This window comes from Branchiostoma lanceolatum, chromosome 16, assembly GCF_035083965.1.
Source record: "Branchiostoma lanceolatum isolate klBraLanc5 chromosome 16, klBraLanc5.hap2, whole genome shotgun sequence".
Lineage (NCBI taxonomy): Eukaryota > Metazoa > Chordata > Leptocardii > Amphioxiformes > Branchiostomatidae > Branchiostoma > Branchiostoma lanceolatum.
This window is the reverse complement of record NC_089737.1, coordinates 2,322,222-2,343,252: the sequence shown is the minus strand read 5'-3', so window position 1 is coordinate 2,343,252 and position 21,031 is coordinate 2,322,222. Positions and strand designations below refer to the sequence as shown.

At 41.2% G+C, this 21,031-nt stretch overlaps 2 protein-coding genes across 7 annotated transcripts in view; one reads left to right on the top strand and one right to left on the bottom strand.

The window, feature by feature from the left end:
- Positions 1–6,534, top strand: part of LOC136422312 (ARF GTPase-activating protein GIT2-like) — a 14,309-nt gene extending 7,775 nt beyond the window's left edge. The window contains exons 9-12 of one of the 4 annotated variants that reach the window (XM_066410011.1): positions 859–1,043; positions 1,665–1,836; positions 2,455–2,547; positions 4,631–6,534. In XM_066410011.1, the coding sequence (XP_066266108.1) occupies positions 859–1,043; positions 1,665–1,836; positions 2,455–2,547; positions 4,631–5,019 (839 nt within the window). In that variant the 3' untranslated portion in view covers positions 5,020–6,534. Of the gene's footprint in view, positions 1–858; positions 1,044–1,664; positions 1,837–2,454; positions 2,713–2,860; positions 2,891–4,630 lie in introns of those variants that run through there. The other 3 variants (XM_066410010.1, XM_066410009.1, XM_066410012.1) reach the window with 3 other exon arrangements.
- LOC136422311 (serine/threonine-protein phosphatase 6 regulatory ankyrin repeat subunit B-like) lies at positions 5,957–21,031 on the bottom strand. Of its 3 annotated transcripts, none has more exons than XM_066410006.1 (9): positions 20,303–21,029; positions 17,295–17,609; positions 16,675–16,866; positions 15,749–16,162; positions 14,813–15,172; positions 12,910–13,095; positions 12,152–12,346; positions 10,164–10,265; positions 5,957–9,974 (listed from the first exon to the last, which is right to left on the bottom strand). In XM_066410006.1, coding segments are annotated over exons 1-9 (4,560 nt in total). In that variant the 5' UTR covers positions 20,304–21,029; the 3' UTR covers positions 5,957–7,179. The 3 variants fall into 3 exon arrangements, with proteins under 3 accessions (XP_066266103.1, XP_066266102.1, XP_066266105.1); XM_066410005.1 differs by having other exon boundaries at positions 12,152–12,355; positions 20,303–21,028; XM_066410008.1 differs by lacking the exon at positions 12,152–12,346 and having other exon boundaries at positions 20,303–21,031.

The window sequence follows — 21,031 nt, the reverse complement described above, 5'->3', positions numbered from 1 at the left end:
TGATATAGGAAGCAGCGACGAAAAGTACAAGTTTTCTCACTTATCTAATAGAAATGACACTGGCATGGATGTAGTGTTAGGCTGCCAACTTAAACATCTTATTTGCTGAAACAAGACTGTATCAGGCACCATAGTTTCGTGACTTGTCAGTATTCAAATTCACTTGTGATAACTGTTAGAGTTTGGCTAGAGTTCGATGAGTCTACTAAACTACAGAGATATGGCTGCTGTGACAGAGCGAGCAGTATGCTGTGATAGGAGGGCTTTGATTTTATGTGTGGGCACAGGTTTATACAGTTTTTTTCTCTTATTGGGGTCATTAGTGAGTCATTACATGTATGTATTTAAAATCTTATTTTGGCATTACATGGAGTATGAATGCTATCCATTCAATGTCTGTGTGTCAAACTGAAGAATAGAAGTCAGCCTTCAATGTTATAGCATCTGATTTTGAATATTTTCTTGATATTTTCCGATCTCCTTTACTGTAAATCTAAGAATCAGTTTCAGTGCTGAACTTTCCATATTGTAAGGTCAGGAAGGAAAGAGCTTGACCTTGAATGATTTTAGATGATCATGATTTTAGATGCTGCAAACTTCAAATTAATGCAGCAGGTTTCTCTGTTTATATAAAAAAATGAAGGCATTTTTTTTTCTAAAAGTAAAAAATATGACTGTTCTATGGTTTCTACTCCACAGGTCAGACTGCAGAAAGCATGGCATCCTCTGACCTGTCAGACATTTTCAATGTTTTGAAAACTTTTTAAAAACGTTTTTCGGTTCAAATTTCAAATGTTGAAGCAGATTTTAATGTTGAAGCTGCCACAAAAATTACTTTTTATGGTATCTACCCAAAAGGTCAAAGGGCAGAGAGCATGGCCTCGTCTGACCTGTCTGACGGCCCCATCACCCTGGAGGAGTACCTGCAGGTGAAGAAGGCGCTGGCGGCGTCAGATGCGCGGGTGCAGCAGCTGGTGCAGCTGAAGCAGCAGCAGCAGCAGGAGATCAGCCTGCTGCAGTCCATGGTCCAGAAACTCATGCAGGTGGATGGGGCTCATAGTGGTTACCATAGTTACAGCCTTTTGGAATTGTGGAGGATTTCAGCTAGTCTCTACCAGACTAACAGCGTCGGCTAAAGAGAGAACATTTGCCGGGGGACTTTGGCCATGGAGGATAACATTTCTCTCCGTAGCCTACTCCCTTCATACAATTGACTTTATTTGGCCAATTTCTACTATTTTCCCAGCGATCCGCAGAGACTGGTGGAGGCTAGATTTCAGTAGTGAATGTTTTTTTTAAATTCTGACATAACAGCAGTAGGAGATCAGCCATGATACAGTTCATGGTTCAGAAATGTGGAATTGCTACCAGCCCGTTTCTTTTTTCTCTATGCACCCAATTTTGTACAGATTGTATGCAGATCAGACGAGCAGAGCTGAAAAAGTACCTTTTAAACAAACTCTGTTTTCTGCCTCCTAGTTTAATTATCATTTGAAAAAAAAAGGGTTTGAAAGAGAGCGGATAAGGTTAAGGATGATGATGCCAAAAAGGGCCCAAAAGTGCCAAAAAGGGCCCACAAATAGATCTTGACTTTCTGTACTGCCAACTTTTATATTTCAAATGGTTGAACAGTCAAGTAGAGTTTCTGATTTTTATGTCTCCAGGAAAATGCCAACCTGCGGACCCAGGTGGCCTCAGCCCAGGTCGCTGCCAACAAGCAGGAGGGGAACGCCGAGAACAACAACTCAGCATCCTCCCGGTCCGGCCGCGACAGACCCATCTCCATGTTCGAACCTCGAGCTGCTCCTAAGGAACTGAGTGCGTGGAAGGAAATGGGTAAGACCGAAAGATGGATGACTTTATTTCCATCAGAAAATTGGGCTGGTTTTATAAATTAGGACCTTGCGGGTTGCTGGTCGTTTGTATTATTCAAGCACAATTACTTGTCACTGCATGTTATAATTTTTAGTCTTATGTATTAGGTGTACCTCACGAAATTCCCTTTTCCTTTACTGTGACAGGAGTTGTGATGTTTTAGCTCGAAATTTCATCTGGTTTGGTTGGTGCAGCTTCCTTTTATTGAATCAAAACTTTAAGTTTAAGCTTTAATCATGTACTGTGTCTTTAGCTTGCGACATTTTGATGCTATCCTGTTTACAGGCATGGTACAGCATGTCACTGGAATGTATGAGGTTGTGTCTGTGTATATAAGGATAATGGTCATGTATTGTCATTATTTGTCATGTACTGTATGTAGGTTCATATAGTTCTATTCAAAGAGAGATTGAATGCAACAGCCATTACTCTGATGCAACATTGACCAAAGAGGACAAAAGAGACTTGGTTGCTACACGTATGATATTGGTTTGGATACCAGGCTGTATACAGTATGCGCATTACGTTCTGGGTACTTGGTTCATGGTACATTTGGATGTAACGCTGTTGTTCCCACAGGTAAGCTGCCGTCCACAGAGGACCTGGTCGCGGGGATGCCATCCAGCATTCAGAGGGACATGGGTGTGGCAGGGGCGGGGGCGCAGGATGACAGTAAGGACAAACAAGCTAGCGACGCCGCGAGCGATTACGATAATAACCCTCAGGACGAACAGGAAAGGCAGCAAGGTGTGGAGGGAGGGGGTGAGGGAGATAATCCCGACCCCCTGGGGGAAGCCCCCACCCCCTCAGACAAGGAAGGCGGGGAGGAAAGGAAAGGTACATCCTTGTACCCCCCACCATGTGACCCCCCGTTTCTCGCATGCCAAAATTTTGTCTCTCTGTTCACATTTTGTCTTGACGATACGTCGTTCGATGTTCTAACCGAAACTGTCACTGTCTTTTGGCTTTATTCCATCCCATTCAGGCTTACTAAAAACATAGCTGCATGGTCAAGGTAGGCAAAATCTTACACCGTTTTTTCAAACTGCTAACATTGGCTCCGACATTGTCTGTACTAAACTGAGACTAGAACCTCCTGAAACTCAACAACAAATTACCATGACTTTCCATTAGAAAACCCTATTATGATGTAGTAGTCAGATTCTGAGGTATAGAATAGAGAACTCCTTTTACCTGAAAGTTCTACTCAAATTTCTCCCCAAGAATTCTGTCTAAAGTGCATGCAACAGTAGGTGGGGTGCCTTTCTCCTTCATATCTGTAACTCTGTAACCTGGAATCCAGTCTATCGTCGTTCGGCCAGGCACTCGGCAGAAGGGGCTTTCTGCTTCCAAGGTAATCTTCTGCACCTGGTGGTACTTGCCGACAAAATTCACGTGTATATTTGTCAAATATATAAGAAAGTTTTGTGGTGCTAAATTTCATTTATTTGCCGATTGTATACAACGAAGGCCCAAGTAATTTTTCACCAAAAGAGATGGCATTATCAAAGCTTTATCTACCAGCAAAACTTTCCCCTGAAAATGCTGGAGATAGTGTTTCAGAGGGTCTACATTTCAAATTTTCCCGGAGGGGGAATACGCGACGCCTCACGCATTCGGCGCTCGACATGTTAGGTTTATACCGAAAATTTGGGCTTACGGGATTTCAGGCTGGCTAGAGCCCTGTTTACGCGGTAGGGGTTTAATTGATCTCGTCGTGGCCCATGGAACTCCTTCCATCACAATCCGTGTGAAACTACTACCGCGTAAAATAACCACCAGGTGCAGATAATAACCCAGGTGGCAGAAAACAAACCTTGGCCAAAGATAGCCCGGCCTAACAACGGTAGACTGGATTGCAGGTTAGTAACTCTGTATTGTTTTGCTGCTTTTTCAGCTTCCGTGAGGGTTGAGTTCACTTTTTAGCTGTGCTGCTTGGTTTCCTTTCCTTTCCTTCTCTTTCGATGTCTGTGGGGGTGAGCTTAACTTTTTCTTTGAACTGTTAGACTCGTTAGATTAACGTCTTCCTCACTTGTGTCAAACTGTCCTTTACTCTTTCTGCTTTGTTTTGTAAATGTACTTTTTTTGTTGCATTTGTTTTGCAGGGCAGTTAGTGTAGAGAAATGGAATCTGGAATGTAGTTGCTGATGGCTGTGTTTCTTATCTCTGCTGAGAGTGTGTGTGATAGAAAGCAGTTTTTGTGTGCATTAATTTTTGTCCAAGAGAAACATACTTGAAATTTTAAACATACTTAAAAAATTTGTCTTCTCTGATGATCATTGTCTATCACAAGAAACTTTTTTGCTTTCATTTTGTTCAAATTCGAATCTGATTTTTCTGTACAAATTTCCCTTAATTTTTCATCTGGGATCTTTTTTAATCTGATACCATTTGAAAAGAGGAAAGAAATGGTATTCCAAACAAAAGGAAAGATTTGGTACAGAATATTTGTATTATGATCACCTTGGTACTAAGGCCCTTTTTCCACTAGCTGTAGCTGTACAGTGGCCAAAATTGGAGTTGTGTGATCCTTGATTTCATAAAAAGAAAATTATGCAAGATGTAAAAGTATGATTTTAAAGGCAACAAAATATAGAAAACGAAAACATTTTCATCATCTAAGAAATTTGTTAGGCAATCCGTTGAATCTTCATCCACTTAGTGGTTGCAGCACAATTGCAGCTTCTAGTGGAAAGGGGGTGTAATAAATAAGTTGAAGCTGACAATTTGCTTCCACTTACCCCCCTCCCCACAGAAGTGAACACAACAGGAGCTGAACCGGGGTCCTTACCCTCCCAGGACGACGTCGTCCGTAAGACGGAACAGATCACGAAGAACATTCAGGAGCTTCTGCGGTCGGCGCAGGAGAGCAAACACGACAGCTTCATCGCCTGTTCCGAGAAGATTCTAACTGCTGTGAAGGAGATGGCCGCACTGTTCCCGGAGAAGCCGCGCTCTGAGACGATCCGCTTGTCGCTGCAGCTTCTGACGACCAGCGCCCAGCGGCTGCAGGTTCAGTGTCATCACACGGTGCCGACAGAACCGGAGGGGGACGTAGACATGCAGCTGCTGACTCAGCAGGTTATTCAGTGTGCGTACGACATCGCCAAGGCAGCCAAGCAGCTGGTCACCATATTTCAGTAAAGGACAATATCGTATTTATCCCATTTCTGGGAGTGGGTAGCAAGAAGCTTCGAATTCCAGCTAGGAAATGCAAAAGATTGATTTTATGCTGGTTCAATTTTTGACAGTTAGAGTAGGACCTTCAGCTGGTACCATATTTTAGTAAAGGACGATATTCATATTCATCACATTTCTGGGAATTGAAGTTTCCAAAAAGAACACAAGATAACAGCTACTCACTGACCAGTTGCTTGAGTAGCTGTTACCGTCACCATATTTCAGTGAAGGACAATAACATAATCATCCTATTTCATGCAAGATAACAGTTATTTGTACTCAAGAAACTGAATAGTCGCTTGAATAACTGTTATCTTGCATATCTTATCACTTGAATGTCTAACTTTCTTAGACAGCTCAAAAAGAAGCTTCGAATTCCAGCTAGGAGATGCAAAAGATTAATTTTATGCTGGTTAAAGTTTTGACAGTCAAATTAGGACCTGCAATACTTTGGGTGAAATCAACTGGGACTGAGTACATTTGTAACTTCCCCTAAAGAAGCTCTGACTTCAAGCTCAAAAGATTAATATTATGCTACCGGGTAGTTAAAGTTTTGACAGCCAAGGTAGGGCTTGCAATGCTTTGAGGAAAATCAATTGCAGAATACATGTACATGTGCTATGTCAAAAAAGACATGCATTTAGTATTTTAAAGAATAGGCTTTCAGTTGACAGAAACAAGTATTTGCCACAGATTGATTGAACTTCCAGTCAAAGACTCAAACTCACCTGGTGATTTTTTTGTACCAATCAAATTTGTCTTTTGCTTTGTACATGCTTCGGAATGGCTGATCGTGGATTAAATAAAACAATGCTAAGGGTTACAATATTGAAAATCTGAAATAGTAATGCAATGGATGTGAATATTCATTATTATTGCAACGAGGAATGACACTTTGTGCGACAATCTTGTTATATTTTATTTGAAGCTGGTTGTAGCTTTACTGAATCGGTATAACAAATATTTTTACGTAGCTATGAAGGATTGAAAATGTCCAACTTAAATTGTTGCCATACATAATTTGGCAGCATATGATAAAACACCAAAAAGTACTTAGCTTGGTGAGGGTTAAACAAAAGCAAACGACCCCTGTAGAACATGAAACTCAATGACATGTTTTCTTTAGAGCTAGACGTATGTATTATTGAAGAAGTAAGATGATCGATGTTACTTTAGACTATCTAATGCTAAAGTCCTCTACAGTTTGACAGGTTTTCTAAGGGCACATAGTTTGAAGTAAGTGTTTTGATTCATCCAAGACATTGCATATGACAATAACTATTGACTACTAGAAAAATAGCCTGTTTTACAGTAAATCACCATCACAACAGTGAGGAAAGCATGTATACAAGGTTCTATAGCCTTCCCAATTGCAAAGCTCGGTTCTGTTCTGTTCAGCCCTAACGTGTACAAGTATGATTAGTGTTCAAATATCTGATAGGTTCAATGGGAGGCTCAATAAACCACTGCTGGACTGAACACCATTAAGTCTTCTTGACATTTGTTATTGGTGAAGCTTGTAATCTTCACATTTTATGTTAAAAGATGAACTGAGGTTCATTTGTTGCTAATTTACACTGCAATACAATACATATTTACACATGAAACAGAGTATAACATGTCTGGTTTATGTTTGATCCATAATACACAAGATTCTAGCACACAATGTTTAATGTTTACACAATGAGATATTTAAACTAACACACTTCCATTTACATGTTGTGATAGAACTGTATGAAAATGGCATTGCATGCATTTCAGAGTCATTTGCTAACAGTTACATTATTTTATTCAATGCTTTTTTGTGAGGGTCATAAACAGATCTTTGAAGGTACTGAAATAAAAGAGAAAAACTTGGTGGCCATCTTTGACAAATGTTATTTCAGAAATAACAATGACTATGTACAGTATCTACTTTCTAGTATCAAAAGGACATAAAAGTACAATTGTATTACCAAAGCATTTCACTGTGGACAGATAGATCGGCTATTATAATAGTTACAGATAGAGATCATTGCCTATCTGGAATACCAATAACTGTATTGCTGAAAGTTTTGCTTGTTTTACAGATAGAGTTCTGCAACAGTGACATTTCTGCAGAAGATTTGCTGCTTATTGTAAGACTCACAATAGTGCTTCCTCAGTTGACCTCTTTGCTGCAGAACTGAGCTTCTCTACCACAGGGAGGTGGCCTTCCTGTTGTGCTATCCGCATTGGACTTTTCCTATTCCAGTCTGCAATGTTGATATCTGCACCCTTACTGAGGAGCATCTCTACTGTAGGGAGGTGGCCCTTCTGTGCTGCTATCCACAGTGGAGTCCTGCCATCCTTGTCTGCCATGTTGACATCTGTACCCTTACTGAGGAGCAGCTCTACTGTAGGGAGGTGGCCCTTCTGTGCTGCTATCCACAGTGGAGTCCTGCCATCCTTGTCTGCCATGTTGACATCTGTACCCTTACTGAGGAGCATTTCTACTGTATGGCGGTGACTCTTCTGTACTGCTATCCACAGTGGAGTCCTGCCATCCTTGTCTGCCATGTTGATATCTGCACCCTTACTGAGGAGCATCTCTACTGTAGGGAGGTGGCCCTGCTTTGATGCCGTCCACAGAGGAGTCCTGCCATCCTTGTCTGCCATGTTGACATCTGCACCCTTACTGAGGAGCACCTTTACTGTAGGGTGGTGGCCCTGCTGTAGTGCTACTAACAGTGGAGTCCTGCCATCCTTGTCTGCCATGTTGATTTCTGCACCCTTACTGAGGAGTGTCTCTACTGTAGAGAGGCAGCACCCCTTTGCTGCTATCCACAGTGGAGTCCTGCCATCCTTGTCGGCCTTGTTGATATCTGCACTCTTACTGAGGAGCATCTCTACTGTAGGGAGGTGGCCCTGCTTTGATGCCGTCCACAGAGGAGTCCTGCCATCCTTGTCTGCCTTGTTGATGTCTGCACCCTTACTGAGGAGCACCTTTACTGTAGGGTGGTGGCCCTGCTGTAGTGCTACTAACAGTGGAGTCCTGCCATCCTTGTCTGCCATGTTGATTTCTGCACCCTTACTGAGGAGTGTCTCTACTGTAGGGAGGTGGCCCTCCTGTGCTGCTATCCACAGTGGAGTCCTGCCATCCTTGTCTGCTATGTTGATATCTGCACCCTTACTGAGGAGTATCTCTACTGTAGGGAGGTGGCCCTCCTGTGCTGCTATCCACAGTGGAGTCCTGCCATACTCGTCTGCCATGTTGACATCTGCACCCTTACTGAGGAGCATCTCTACTGTAGGGAGGTGACCCTTCTGTGCTGCTATCCACAGTGGAGTCCTGCCATCCTTGTCTGCCATGTTGACATCTGCACCCTTACTGAGGAGCATCTCTACTGTAGGGAGGTAACCCTGCTGTACTGCTATCCACAGTGGAGTCTGGCCATCCTTGTCTGCCATGTTGACATCTGCACCCTTACTGAGGAGCACCTCTACTGTCAGGAGATGGCCCTGCTGTACTGCTATCCACAGTGGAGTCTGGCCATCCTTGTCTGCCTTGTTGACATCTGCACCCTTACTGAGGAGCACCTCTACTGTCAGGAGATGGCCCTGCTGTACTGCTATCCACAGTGGAGTCTGGCCATCCTTGTCTGCCATGTTGACATCTACACCCTTACTGAGGAGCATCTCTACTGTAGGGAGGTAACCCTGCTGTACTGCTATCCACAGTGGAGTCTGGCCATCCTTGTCTGCCATGTTGACATCTGCACCCTTACTGAGGAGCACCTCTACTGTCAGGAGATGGCCCTGCTGTACTGCTATCCACAGTGGAGTCTGGCCATCCTTGTCTGCCTTGTTGACATCTGCACCCTTACTGAGGAGCATCTCTGCTGTAGGGAGGTAACCCTGCTGTGCTGCTATCCACAGTGGAGTCTGGCCATCCTTGTCTGTCATGTTGATATCTGCACCCTTACTGAGGAGCAACTCTACTGTATGGCGGTGGCCCTTCTGTGCTGCTATCCACAGTGGAGTCCTGCCATCCTTGTCTGCCATGTTGACATCTGCACCCTTACTGAGGAGCATCTCTGCTGTAGGAAGGTGTCGCTCCTGTGCTGCTATCCACAGTGGAGTCCTGCCATCCTTGTCTGCCATGTTGACATCTGCACCCTTACTGAGGAGCATCTCTACTGTAGGGAGGTAACCCTGCCGTACTGCTATCCACAGTGGAGTCTGGCCATCCTTGTCTGCCATGTTGACATCTGCACCCGTACTGAGGAGCATCTCTACTGTCAGGAGATGGCCCTGCTGTACTGCTATCCACAGTGGAGTCCTGCCATTCTTGTCTGCCATGTTGACATCTGCACCCTTACTGAGGAGCATCTCTACTGTAGGGAGGTGGCCCTGCTTTGATGCCGTCCACAGAGGAGTCCTGCCATCCTTGTCTGCCTTGTTGATGTCTGCACCCTTACTGAGGAGCATCTCTACTGTAGGGAGGTGGCCCTCCTGTGCTGCTATCCACAGTGGAGTCCTGCCATTCTTGTCTGCCATGTTGACATATGCACCCTTACTGAGGAGCATCTCTACTGTAGGGAGGTGGCCCTCCTGTGCTGCTATCCACAGTGGAGTCCTGCCATTCTTGTCTGCCATGTTGACATCTGCACCCTTACTGAGGAGCATCTCTACTGTAGGGAGGTCTTGCTGCTGTGTTGCTATCCAAAATGGAGGAATGCCATATTTGTGTTCCATGTTGACACCTTCACCCTCTATACCAAGGAACCTCTGTAGTTCTGTTCTTGGGAGGTGACCCTGTGCTGCCATCCACAGTGGAGTCCTGCCATCCTTGTCTGCCATGTTGACATCTGCACCCTTACTGAGGAGCATCTCTACTGTAGGGAGGTGGCCCCTCTGTGCTGCTGTCCACAAGTCCATGTACAGGTCGCCTTGGTTTGCTATAAATGAGGTATAAATCATTTTGGCAATCAGCACTGTTGTACTATTGAAAAGGATAATGTTACATATATGTAAGTGATATAGTTTTGCTACCTCTTATATAACAGAAACATTGTACAGATAGGAATATGTAGATAAGTGTGTAGGCAGGTGGGTGGAGTTTTTACAGTATATTGACATAAACATACCTCCTTCTGTCTCCAAGTCATCAGCATCTGCTGTCAGCTTCTCTTCACCAAGTTGTGGTTGTACATGTAAGTCAGACTCCTCTGACTCCATGATAGTGTCAACTAAGAGGAATAGAGAGGCAGTGTTAACATATTGAGTAGGTAAGTTGCTTACACCAAGGAGGTTAAAATAGGCTATTTAAGTATTTTAACCTCCTTGCTTACGCTCATTCTATTCTTGGGAAGCTCTAAATTACAATTTGTGGGAAGCATTAACAATAGAGTCCATTTCAAGTCACCAAAAGTGTTGTCATTGTCATAATTTACAATTGTTTTTTTTTTTATTCTTCGTAATTATTTGTATAGAAGATTTCATACTTTGGAAATATTTTGAATGTCATGTCAACTTTATGATTATTTGCCAGGTTGTGTAAAACTTTGGAAATATCAGCAATGTAGAATAAGATATTTCTGATAGTTTCTAAATTATTTGTAACATTTTGTAAATGGGTCAATTGGCTGTGAAGAAAGCAATTAACACATCCTTGTGAATTATGCTTGGGCACCATGCATAGATGGCTTGCCAGAAAGGACCTAACAGTGTCCAGCAGTGAAATCTAGAAATATACAGAGGCAGACAGTAGGGCTGGATTAGCACCTACTTTTATGGGGGCAATTACCCAAATCCACTATTTAGAAAGAGTTGTTAACATTTCTAAATATTTCGAAATTTAGATTAATCACATAGATGTTTGCAAATTATTCCAAATAAAGAGATTTTTGTGCAGTCCCTTTCCAAATATTTCCAAAATATCTAATTGGATTCAAATAAATTCAAATGTTCATATTCATTTTTTTTGATATTCAGAACTATTGTGACTTAAAGGAAAGCTACACAAAAAATTGAAAACCTTCTATGCTATGCTTGATATATTCCAAAGTCAAATTCTTACTTCAAGTTGTTTCACATAAGTCCGTCATAGTTCTGGGATTTTCCACAGTTTGCAACTTATGCCGTGCTGACGCCTTCTCACCTGATAATTGAATTATAATGGGAATTATAGGACGTCAGTGTTTCAAATTTTTCACCTGATGATTGTATTATATGACGTCAGTGTTTTAAAATTCAATCATCAGGTGAAAAATTTGAAACACTGACGTCATATAATTCAATTATCAGGTGAGAAGGCGTCAGCATGGCATAAGTTGCGAACTGTGGAAAATCCCAGAACTATGACGGACTTACCGGTATGTGAAACAACTTTAAGTAAGAATTTGACTTTGGAATATATTAAGCATAGCATAGAAGGATTTTCATTTTTTTGTGTAGCTTTCCTTTAAATACTCTTTTATTGAAAATAATTCAAATTAATTCCAAATATTATTCAAAAACCCTCTAGGTGACTTGGGATGGACACTATCAAAAGCAAAATGCTACTGTTAAAATATTTACGGAGATTCAAAAGTCAGAGAATCCACAATAGTTTACAAAAGTACATAAAAAATCTGCAAAGTACAATTTTTGGATATAATCATAAAAGCCATAATTCTAAGGTGTGACAGAAGAGAGAATAGAGATGCTGCAATTTTGTAAACTGTTTAAACTTTTGAATGTCAAAAGATTGACAGCCATGCACAATATACTAAAACCTTAGGTTTTGCAGCAGATTTTAGCCCTTTGATGTAAACTGAATTTGCCACGCATATGTTAGCCTGGTCACCAGTCTCTACAGGTCGGCTTAGGTGTGTTTTACCGGACCCAGTCTGCTATATTGACCCGTTTCTGTCAGATATATGCAGCCCCCATGGCCATGACAATCCCATGTGTTACAACAATAAAAGAGTCAGTTCATATTGAAAGGGCAAAGGGGAGAACTACACACAAAATTGATATCTGGGTGAGAAATTTCATTTTGAGAGTAACATTTTGTAAATTGCAAATTTTTGCTTATCAGCTTACATGCTCTTCTGTTTCACTCAAACCTCCATAGTCTGTAATCAAAACTCACTTGTAGTCATTGAGTCAGTTGAAGGTTGAATTTTGCTTTGTTCAGCAGTGTAGATGCCTTCAGTTTTGGATAAGACAGTGGATGAGGCGTCACTAGTGGTGGATGGTTGGAGGGTAGGCAGATAAGTTGTAGATTGTGCAAGGATCAGCTCCTCACCAGTAGGTAGGATGGAAGCACTCTGTTCAGGTGTTGCTTCTGCAGTTTCTAGGAGATATAGAAGTACAATATCGTCATCATTCAAGTACGTGTACAGTAAATTATGTAAGTGAAGTAATTTTGCAGAAAATGCAATTTTATGTCAGCTTAGGATTGCACCAGAGGCAGGCTCCTCTGGGGTTACACCTAACCTCTACTCTCCAAGCAGAGGTACGGTGGGTTCCGTCTGTTTTTTGACATGTTTTTGTCGGGCTTTCTACTTTGTAATTTTTTGTCTCTTGGGGTTTGACGAGACAAATGAAAAATGACAAAGTAGAAAGCCTGACAAAAACGCCTAAAAACATGTCAAAAACCAGCCGGAACAGCTTACCCTCCTCTGCTTGGAGATTCCCTAACCTCCACAAGGCCTAATCCTACAGGGGTATGGATGAATTCAGCAAAAAGGGGAATTATTGGCCAGGAAAGTCAGCAGAGGGAAGGAAAATATTTAAAAACTGACCAATGCAGGTGCTGCACTTTGGACTATCATTCTGGTAGAGACTAGATTACACCCAAGTAGACTCTCCATCCACCAATGCTTAGGATATCAGTACCTGTCTTACCTGATATTTGCAGTTTGTGAAGGTTGGTTACAAGACCATCTTTGTCCTCTGTCTGTACAGGTGTTGACACATCCTGGTCAGACTGTTCTCCAGATGGGTGTGGCAGGTTTAGGTCCTCATCCAGCATATTGCAGCTGGAGGTGATTTGTGGCTGCTGGAGGGGGTACTCCAAAGGTAGCCCTAGGCCTAAATTTTAATGTGATATGTAGATGATGTAAGTATACATATAAAGATTTCACATGATAGTAGATAAAAGTCAAGATACCTGTTATCCTTTCTAATTGTTTTGTTTAATTTTTGGTTGGTTGAATGTGAATTGCAATGATAACATTATCTTTTTAAAAATTGGTTATTCTGACTCGTCTTATTGTTCAACAAAACAAAGCAAAGACATGAAGTAATTTGTTGTTCTTAAAAGCAAATTTGTTGGACCTGTCGATAAAGGGTGCAATCGTCTATTACATTAATGAAACTTTTGCAGTTGCATCTCCTAAGGTAGTTGAGTGTGCTATAGCATATCAATCTTATGGCATATATATTTTATATGTAAAAAAGGGATATAAGATGACAATAGAGCAACTTTCCACAGACTCTGTAGGGCCAACCAAAGTCTATCTTATGATAAGTGGGATGAATCCTGTTAAATGATTTTAGGGATAAAAGTGAACTACATGACATGACAACTAGAGTTCCACGACCTCATACCTTCACCAAATGATTTTAACCATTGTGACTGACGTGTTAGGAGTGTTTCTCATCAATTATAAATCATACCAGTTGATTGCCTTAAAATATGACATGTCCAAAGTATGAGCTTAACAAAGTGTGAGCTTAACAAAGAAGGTTATGCTAATATTGATCATCAATTATGCAAATGAGGCCCTTATTAGCATAATTTGATTCAACGATGTTCACATGCACATAACTTCCCGATGCCACAAAAAGAGTATTAAATGCATGAAATTTCTGTCATTTACCAGTATGGAATTATAGTAGTTTCTCATTAAGTATGCAAATCAGGCCCACATTTGCATATTTTCTATCTTCAACATTCCTCTCTTCCTCAGTTACAATTTGAATAGCCATATCATGGCACAAAGCAGATTTTTAAAGTTGCCTCATTAATTATGCAAATTAGAATCTGATTTGCATAATTATCGTCCAATCATTCTAAGCATCACACAAGCTATCTACATACATGTACCAAAAATCATGACCATCCATCAAGGCCATCTTTAGTTATAGTATTTCCTCATTAATTATGCAAATGAGGTCTTCATTTGCATAGTTCATATCAATTGATATTTCTCTCTTCCTCAGTTACATATGTCACATGTTTCAGAGTCCTATCATGGAATTTGGCGGATGTATAAACTTTCCTCATTAATTATGCAAATTAGATACTGGTTTGCATAGAAAGTATATAATCATGTACATCATCACTCAAGCTATCTACTTACCAAAAATCATTGCCATCCATCAAGCCCTTCTTGAGTTATTCCCTTTCAAAGTCAGATGCAAAACCTGCTCCTGCAGTTCCAAAAAAGCCGCTAGGGGGCCCAAACCCATACCACTTACTCTCTGTCCAAAGAGCTATCTACCACTCAAAAATCAGTTCCATAGCATGTCCAGAACATGAGATATCAAAACAGGAAGTTCCGCTGCAGTACCGTAAGAAGCCGCTAGGGGACCCAAAATCTAATCATTTCCAAGTCTCATCAAGACCTACCCACCTACCAAATATCAAGACAATCCATCCAAGCCTTCTTGAGTTATGCTGTACATTACAAACATAAATACATACATACATACATACAAACGCTACCCTATGCATAACCTTCTCGGCGAAGGTAATAAATCATTGTGCAAGTTTTAATAAGGTGTAAGGCCACTGTTGTCATACCTTCATCTGCAAATGTGAGCTGGACCACCAAGGAAATGGACTTGATGCCAAATTCTGTCAAGATTGCAAGGCTTGAGATCACCCTCTGGAACTGGGCATGGAGTCTTTGGCCATCATATTCCTCTTGTAAACGGACAGCCGACTCTGGTGTTAGGCAGATGCATTCAAACTCAATGGATCCATATGATATGGACCTTATCTGCACATGGAAGCTGTTAAGATATTCCATAATAGGGTGCAGTTTCTTTGGATTTTTAACAAGATACTTGAACAGCTGCCTAACAACAGAGTCTTTGTCCAACTTACAGCTGTCCTCAAGCTGCACATCTTCTGCAGTCACTGTGATAGTGGCACGTTGCTCTAATTCCAGAAAAAAAATCTTTGTGTTACATATTGAGACATCATGACATCACAGATATATGGAGATATATATAGAATACAACACTGCTGGGATCGAGAGTGATGGGGACTACACCGTGTTGTATTTTATTTATGTCATACCCACCCGAGAAAACACATAATTCAATGCAAAATGCACCAGAAGTTTACGAAAGTTTGAATGATTAAAAAAAAAATGTAGCAACATGTAACAGCAGTTCCAACGTCCGAATCCAGTATTCAAATTTTGACAAAGGTGCAAGCAGCAGACACCAAGTGGGTTCTAAATATTCTATGGAAGCCCATGTGATAACCAAGAACACCGTATCGAATATTTTCGTGGCCCAGCTATGACATAAATGGAGATATCATGTTGTCTATATCACTAATGTTTAAAAGTGATGGTACATTTAGTAGTTGTCCACTTTTTATTCAAATGAATGTGATAAAGCTGAATAACAAGTCATTAAAGAAAGATTTGAAAAATTACAGGACAGCCACATAAACAAGTGAGAAAATGGATAGCTCATACGTATGAATGACAGGAAAGTTTCACACCTGGACTGCAATTTGCCTTTTCATTTGTGCTTTGACTGAAATCTATTCTGACGGCAGTCGTCACATTCCCAATGTCATCGCTGATTGACCGCATTATCCGTCTGATCTTTTTCTGTATTGTCTGACTGAGACCTCCTGTTTCATATCTCTCTTGAAACTCATATTGAGTGTCCATCAGTGAAATGTCCATCCTAAGTTCTCCAGTCCCTTGTTCACCCAAAAGTTGCATCAAACCTTCTAACTCCTTGGATACTTTTAAATATGCCTTAGTTTTTTCTTGTGAGACATTTGTTGGGTCACTTGTCAGTTTTGCAATCTTTGTTCGGAGGTGTTTTATTCGCTTATGTAAGTCTCCTACTGTTGTGATATTTGCACCATCCATAACGTCTTCAGCAGATGTTGCAAGGTCTCTACCTGCAAACAAGAGAAAAGCAAACATCATTCCATTTCCCAGTGGGCTGCTTGTTTTTTTCTTCATATAACCGGTAAACTGACAGTTTTGTACATATGGTACAATTAGCTGAGTAAGACTTGACTGTCAGATTTAATCCACTCACACCGGGAGGGATCTTTGCTCTTTATGATATGTGTGGTGGGTTCTTTAAGGTGCTCGAGGTGTGGCTCCCTCAAACACGGTACTTCCCAGGCTTTGCATCCCATCTGAGAGGATATCCCCTAACTGAAGCTAGGTGCACATGTTCACCTAAGTCCAGTGAGGAAATAAGTGTAAAGTGCCTTTCCTCTAATACAACATTGACACCTGCTAAAGATTTTCTATGTCAAAAACCCTAACCAGAAGACCTACTTGCCATTTAAGTTGATCATTTTCAGCACTGTTTTCCATTAACAATCAAATACAAAGTAGATGTACCTTTGATCAATTCTCTATTATCATCATATAAAATATTAGAAATAAAGTGACCTACCACTCTCTGAATCCTGTGTCTCCATATCCTGTGGAGGTGAAGCTGAGGCTGAACATCCGATGCCACTTTCTGCAGAGTTGTCAGAGTGATCTGATCCCTCATCATCACTGCTCACCTTCTGCTGTTTAGAACTGGCAGGTACAAGGGTGTCCTCTGGGGCATTCCTCTTACTCACATTTGACACTGTCATGCCTTAAAAGGAATAGCATTATTTGTCTGTGTCTCAACTGACAACAAGACTACCCTGGTATATACTGTACATGTAGGTAAATCTTACACCTGCAAAGAATGAATTTCTATCTAATGTATATTGTATATTGTATGACCCGTTCCCAACTATGACTCACTACCAGAAGACATGTCAGTTAAGTCCAACAGATTTCAAAGAAGCCTAATATGCAAACAAGCATGTAATTTCTGCAAATACTATTTCATGGGAAATTGCCATGGCTAGCATGCTCTTGTATAAGGATTTGCAAACCCAAATACAAGTGCCCTATTGCAATATCTCTAACAGTCTGTACAAAATCCTCATTACTTCTCATTGCTCAAAATCAAAGTTACCGTATCATGACCAGCAAGAACAAAATTCTACCTATTGTAATGTAAAATTGAGTTACCCTCTTCCTTCTCCACATCCTCAGCTTCCAATGCTAGCTGTCCCTTTCCAAGGGCTTTGAGTAATTCCTTGAGTAATCCAAGATCTCCCTTACCAATCTTGTGATCAGCTTCTAACAAGTTGAAGATTTCATGTGGCGTTGCTTTCTCAACTCTTCCTTCAGCAATATGATGATCAGTGATCAGCAATGCTCGCAAACTTTTCACTACATCTTCAGACAAGTTTCCACTGATCTTCATGTATAACTTATTTCGAGAAGAAAGATCAACTTTAATTGGTTTTGGTTCACCCTCATCAGACTCCATGGGGGTGGCCACTGTTGAAAGGAGAGAAATAAGTATAAGAACGTTGTACATTCGATGGTGTACAAATTCATCTAAAGGCGGAGTTACAGGACTGAAGATATTGAAGTCTGTATGAGTTCCGTATTGACATTTTTTCACCTTAGGTTAAGTTTGCGGCCAAAGAAGTAGTTTTTGGAGGCTGCACAAATCAATGACGAGTCAAAGCACAACTTCCTCCCCATAAACTTTATCTTAACCAAGAAAATATCAATATGAAACTCATACAGACTTGAATATGTGGATTTGTGTGCACCCGCACCCCCTTTTCCATCAACCTTCAGACCCCTTAAATGATATTTCTAGCCTTATAAGTCTACTATTAGTATTAAGGATGCGGTGAACTGCTCAAGTAGTAGGCTTTACTGGACTTGTGCCTTGATGGGTAGCCATGGGGTACCCGGGTAGAGACTGAGATTGGGAGTTACCAGCCTTTGACAGCCTTTGAATTTGTCTAACTAGAAAGGCCGTCATTTGCCCCTGAGCAAATACAGCATGTTTCGCCAATACCCCTCCCCATGCAAAAATGGGCTGTCGCAAAATAATAGCTGGGCAAATTGAAATATAATGAGACTGGAATGGCAACATATTCGGGAAAATGCAGGATATTCCCCTCCCATTACCTACACCTGAAATATGACATCCTTAGCATTGACTGTAAGGGTATTATGAAGTTTCTGCATAACTTATGCAAACGAGGTCCTCATTAGCATAATTTATGGAAAGGTTTCCTGACCTTTCCTGATGGTACCTACATGTCAGATATGACATCCGTAGCTTTGACGGTAAGGAAAATATGAGTTTATGCATAAATTATGCAAATAAGGTCCTCATTAGCATAATTCATGGCCAGGTGTGTTCACCTTTCCTTAAAGTAGCTAGATCTTCAAGATGACATCCGCAGCTTTTACAGTAAGGGAAATACAACTTCCTGCATAAATTATGCCAATTAGGTCCTCATTAGCATATTTCATGGCCAGGTGTGTGTACCTTTCCTAAAGCTACCTACATCTCAAATATGACATCTGCGGCTTTTACGGTAAGGGAAATATAAGTTTCTGCATAAATTATGCAAATGAGGTCCTCACTAGCATAATTTTTGGCCAGGTGCATTCACCTTTCCTAATGGTACCTACATCTTAAAGATGACATCCGCAGCTTTTCCGGTAAGGGAATTACAAGTTTATGCATAAATCATGCAAATGAGGTCCTCATTAGCATAATTCATGGCCAGGTGTGATCACCTTTCCTAAAGGTACCTACATCTCAAAGATGACATCCGCAGCTTTTACGGTAAGGGAATTACAAGTTTATGCATAAATCATGCAAATGAGGTCCTCATTAGCATAATTTATTGTCAGGTGTATTCACCTTTCCTAGAGGTACCTACATCTCAAATATAACATCCGTACCATGTAACATAAGGTACATATAACTTTCTGTAATACCATTAGTAAAGCTACCATGCACCTCACATCTACTTGGTTTTAACTCCCAGACAGGGGAAGTGTAGGAGGGCTTATGTTACAATATGACCTAGTTCTTGCCGGCGCCGCTGGAGAAAACAACCAAAAATTCCATCAAAAAATTGCAAAATAAATCATTTTGAAGTAGTGTATACCAAAAAAAATAATGGGGTCCTTTGGGTAAATATCCAATGCACAACTAAACCAAATTTCAGGTCCTTAGGTTTCAACACCACGGCACTGGAGGCCATAATGTGCGACTTTTGTCTGAAAATGACCAAAAAACCTCGATAAAATCATTCTAAAACCTTATATCAAAAAAATTTGAAAAGGGTCTAGGGGTATACACGTACTCTACCTGCATACTAAATTTCAGCTAATTTGGTCGACGGACGACCGAGAAGAAGCGATTTGAAGATTTGACAGGAGAAGGAGGAGAAGGAGAAGGAGAAGGAGGAGAAGAAACCTGACAAAAACAATATGTTTCGTTGGCGAAACATAACAAGTAACATAACTACAGTCAAACCTGCCCATACAAGCCAACCACCTGCCCACACTTGTTTTTTTTCCCTAGGCAAAAGTAAGGTGACTGGTAAAAACAGGGTTTAAGAAAAAGGCCCAGCAAGATATACTTGAGAAGCTCTACCTATTATCATGCTGTGTGTTCAGTACACAAGAAGGTAGACATTGATGGGAGACATAAGGTGAAATGATGTCACTACTCTCAATGCCCCAAAATCTACGTAAAACAATCAACAGAACATATACAACCATTCCACAAACACAGCAACAATTAAGACTATAACCAGAAACTACAAAGAATCGAGACAACCAACCCCCATGTTCATTTCACAAAACTGTAACTTGAAGTGAAAGGACAAAGCTCAGCCTTCAAAGGTGAAACCATTCTATTAGCATACCTGAATATCGTATTTCTTCCGTTTTGTGGCAATTAACTATACATCCAAACATTAGTGACAGCATCAATAAAAGAAACATGTGTTTAATTGGTCATAAAATAAAGGGAGCAACTGCCTTGGGGTGTTTACCAAACGCCACCCCGAATGTCATGTGTGGCACCACACCTAACTTAATAAGTAAAAATGCTTGCTTATGTTAATGTTACATTAACATTACATTATGTTCTACACAAAATGATATGAATAAAATGTTCACAGGATTAACATAGTACCAACACTTACTTGTTGGCTGTCTTCTTATCTCCTCGCGGGTACTACAAAGTGCCACTAGTGCGGGGTTTCAGCTGCTGGTCTGGAAACAGTTCCTGTTTTGACCGACCTCCCGATGACGTCACAAGCCTCTTCGATCTCCCGAGTCGTAGTTCACGTCCAGTAGCCTACTCCTGTCTTGTAAGTTAAGTAAGTTAACATTACAAAAAGGCTAACAGGGGCATTGGCAGATAAAATCCTGGGAAATCTTTCATTGAGTGGGACACTGGTGCTGGGGCTCCGCACTGAAACCCAGTGACGCAGGTTGTCCCGGTCCAAGTTCGGCTCTCCGGAGCCAAGTTTCCCTGTCTTAGTTGTGGTTAAAATTAAGCAAGGAGGTTAAAGATGGACCTCCTTGAATCAAGTAAGCCTCAGAATCGACCTAAGATGTCAACGGATACACAAATTCCCGAACAATATTTGTCCACGTTGCGCGATTGTACACGAAGGCTAAGACACAATATCCTTCCAGGCTGCCACAGGTAAGGCCGTCAGAAAAAATGTCGCACCAAACAATACCTGACGGCAAAGTCCTCTGGGAAGGGAAGGGGGAAGTCCCTGACGCAATAGTTTTCATCGGAAAGTCCCGACGGTGAACATGGTCGTAGTTTTGTCCGGGATTTCTAACGTCCCTGTGAAGGGAGGTCAGCCTAAAACCCCCGGCCGCTACTAACGTTACCCCACCCGACTGAAACCTCTGCT